The sequence below is a fragment of the Emiliania huxleyi genome (genome assembly GCF_000372725.1).
Source record: "Emiliania huxleyi CCMP1516 unplaced genomic scaffold EMIHUscaffold_315, whole genome shotgun sequence".
Taxonomy (NCBI): domain Eukaryota; phylum Haptophyta; order Isochrysidales; family Noelaerhabdaceae; genus Emiliania; species Emiliania huxleyi.
Genome location: NW_005199641.1, coordinates 29,512 through 33,049, shown reverse-complemented (window position 1 = coordinate 33,049; position 3,538 = coordinate 29,512). Strand labels below are relative to the sequence as shown.

The 3,538-nt window shown below is 67.9% G+C and overlaps 1 protein-coding gene across 1 annotated transcript; it reads left to right on the top strand.

The window, feature by feature from the left end:
* Positions 1–2,468: 2,468 nt before the first annotated feature.
* On the top strand, positions 2,469–3,426 carry EMIHUDRAFT_240745 (hypothetical protein; the record flags this gene model as incomplete). The annotated part of the gene is made up of 4 exons (XM_005774280.1): positions 2,469–2,849; positions 2,933–3,065; positions 3,221–3,258; positions 3,349–3,426. The coding sequence occupies 4 exons, from the start codon at positions 2,469–2,471 to the stop codon at positions 3,424–3,426; spliced, it is 630 nt and encodes a 209-aa protein (XP_005774337.1).
* Positions 3,427–3,538: the final 112 nt, after the last annotated feature.

The following is a 3,538-nucleotide window of genomic DNA, read 5'->3' as shown; positions in this document are numbered from 1 at the left end:
CCGTCGCTGCAGGCCGAGGCGGCCCTCCCCGCGCCGGGCGTCGGCCAGAGCAGCAGCACCACCACCGCCACCGCTGTCACCACCACCGCCGCCACCACCACCACCACCGTCACCACCACGGCGACGGCGGCGACGGCGGGGGTGGGCACGCCGCTGAGGGGGCTTGGCGCGCAGCCGCCGGCGCGCGGCGGAGGGCTGTCGGTGCGCGAGCGGCTCGACGCGGTGAAGCGGAAGGCGGCCGCGGCGGCCAGCGCCACCGCCGAAGACATCTACGGCGGCTGGCAAGAGGACGACCTGCTGATTTGACCGGCGCCGAGTGGGAGGCAGGCCGGCCCGCAACTGCGAGTCGGCAGACTCCCGCACAGTGCGTGCCGCTTCGTGAGTGGAGCGCCCGGCCTTCTGCTGGTGGAGGCTGGGAGCTGGCCTGAGACGAGCGCATACCTCTGTGGCATAGCTCGGTCTGGCGCCTTGCCGCTTGCGGCATACAGCTCTAGGGCGTGGAGAGGCCAGAATGTGAATGAGAGATGAGAGTACTGTCGTCGGTGTGTGAGAGCAAGAAAGAGCCTGGGCAGATTATTTTAAAAAAAATTAATATATCTTTACTTCCAACACCCGGACGTGCCTCCACCGGCACGCCGCTTCCGACAGGGTGATGGAAGGTTCGACGCACCCCCGGACTGGGAAGAGAAATCCCAGGAGCACGCTCCTGGGCACTCCGCCCCGCCCCCACTTGCCCTGACTGCACAGGATAGCGTGCCCCGACGAACGGCGACACATAGCGGGGGACACTGCGCCGGGGGGTATGCCTAACTTTGGTGCTTTGTGTGGGTCGCGTTCCCATGGTAGCTGTGTGGTTGAAGCCCTCGTGCCGCTGGCTTGCCCCATCCAGCGGCTGGCCCCTCGAGACTGTCGGTGCTTGGCGGGAGGAGGGGGAGAGGGAGGCCCGGTGGGAGGAGAGGGAGAGGGAGGCCCGGTGGGAGGGGAGGGAGAGGGAGGCCGTCTTGGGCTCTTCTCCTCCCCCCTCCCTGGGCTCTTCTCCTCTCCCCACCCTGGGCTCTTTTCCCCTCATCCCTGGTACTCTCGGCCTGATTACCGGAGCGACTGCCGGAGCAGACGCTGGGGGGACACTCGCGCCCGGAGGCGGTACGCACGACCCGGAGGCGTGGGGATGGGGGGGGGCCGCGCCGCCGCCGCCGTGCCGCCTTCTCCCGCTTTGACCTCCCCCAGCTGCTTCTCCTCAAATCAACCTGTGAGCTTGCGAGGCGGCGGGGGTGGGAGTGCTCTCGGGCGGCGTGTGCGAGCGCGCGCGGCGCGAGATCTCTGTCGCGAGGGCACGGTGGGTCGGGTGAGTATCTCGCGCGCTCGCACTATTTCACGTTATATCAAGCACTGCCTTTGATGCCTTTGCAAGAACCGCCAGCGGCGGTGGTCGAACCGGTTCGCGGTTCGAGCCGGGACCTTTTGGCTCCCGGTTCGGAACTCGCTTGGAGGGTTGCTTCGCTCTCGCGGAGCGAGCGCGGGCGCGTGGGTGCGTGTGCGCGTGCGCTGCTGCAAGGCGAGGCGAGGCGAGGCGCGGGGCGGCGCGGCGCGTCGAGGCGGGCGGCGGCGGCGCGCGGTCGTTCTTTTTGCCCGGGTGAGGCGTGGCTTGCGCGCCGCGCGGTGATGACGCAGCACGCTGAAAAGTCCTTGGTGAGCCACCGCAGGGCAGATTATTTTAATGATTATACATAGATAGAGCAGTCACCTCCAGGAGAGTTGGGCGACGCACGACCGAGAGCGCGGGAATTCTTTGGAGTTTGGTTCGCCTGTGATAGTGCTAGCACGCGCCAGTCCGCACCCGTGTCGAGCCTGTCTGAAAGAAAGAAAGAAAGAAAACAGACAACCCAAGGGAAAAAAGAAAGAAAACAGACACGCAAACGAGGGATGGGACGAGGACAGGGTCCCCACCTGCACGAGCAGGATTTTGGAAGGACGATCAGGGGGACAGGTGGGGCTCTCCTGCTCCTGACAAGGGACACGACAGGCTCGCAGCGCGGTGCGCGGTGGACTCCCACATCCACTGGCGGTCTCATCTCAGTCTAGCGACCTGCCTCCAGCTTGTCGCTGGCAGTCTCTCCTACCACAGGCACACTGACACAGGGGTGGCAGGGGCGGCGGCACGAGTCTCCCACATACTATGCGGGCCTCACTAGAGGTGCGGCCTGTGCGTGTCCTCGCCCTTGAGGGGGGAGGGGGGCATGGTGAGAATGTCAGCCGAAATCCTGTGTTAGTGCCAGTGCGAGCCAGTCCCGTGCCCAGTCCTGTGCCCAGTGTTGTGCGAGGGAGTTTTGTTGTAAAATTCTTTGTGATCGCTCGCGCCTTTGCTTTGAGCGTTAGCCAGCCGGCAGCCCGCCGCCAGCCCACGCTCCTCACCGCGCCCCTCTGGCACCGAGTACCCATCGCGCACCGTGCGTCGTCGCAGGTCCGCGATGGCAGCACCCGCTGCCGACAAGTATTCCGAAGCCGAGGGCGTCGTCGAGACTGTAATCAAAATCTTCTCCGAGCGCACCGACCCAAACACCGCGCGCGACGCGGGGCGCGAGATCTGCGAGATCAAGCGCCGCGCCACCGCGCGCCACGCCGAGCTCGTCCGCAGCATCCGAGAGCTGACAAACGAGGCGGAGCGGGCGCGGCGGCGGCTTGCCGAGGGCGAGCAGCTGGAGGCGGGGAGCGCGGTGCGGGAGGAGCTGCTCTCGGCCAAGGCGCGGGCGGAGCGGTCTATCTCGCGGATGCGGCAGGAGAACCTCGCGCTGCAGCAGCAGATCGGCACCGCCGAGACGCGTGCGTCCGAGCTTGCTGCGCGCGAGCAGGTGAACTCTCCCCGGCCTGCCCGCCGCTAGCCACCGGCCCGCGGACCAGTGAGCCTCGCCCCCCACCCCCCGCGCGCGCGCAGGGCGTGCGGCAGCAGGAGCTCGTCGAGGTGCCTCGCGCGCGCCACACCATCTCGCTGTACGCAAACATCTCTTCGATCCGGTGGGACTTTGGCACGTCCAACGTCAAGGGCTTCCTCGCCTCCAGCGGAGGGAGTGGCATCAAGGCGAGGGCCCGGCTGTAGTAGGGTGAGGAGAGGTGGGGGGGGAGGGGGGGGGGGAGGGGAGAGGGGGAGGGAGGGAGGGAGAGGGGAGGAGAGGAGGGAGCAGTGGCAGAGGTGGGGGGAGGTGCTCGTCGGGTCGCGTACAAGGCGAGGGCCCGGCTGGACGCGGCGTTAGCCTCGCCCCCGTGCCCCTCGGCGCCCCACCACGCCGCCCCCTCCCTCTCCCGACGGGCCAGCCGAGCGACCGGCTTAGCCCGCATGGCCGCCGCCCTCAGGCCTTTGAGATGGACCCGGCACAGCAGTCGGGCTTCGAGATGACCAACCACCTGTGGGAGCTTATGGGCACGAGCTGAGCAGCTGCGGGGCGGGGGCGGCGGGAGGAGGGGCGCTGCCACGCGGCGTTGGGCGGCGCAGCCGAGGCGAGACATAGGCGGAGGAAGGCCGCGGCTTGCAGCCCGCACTGCG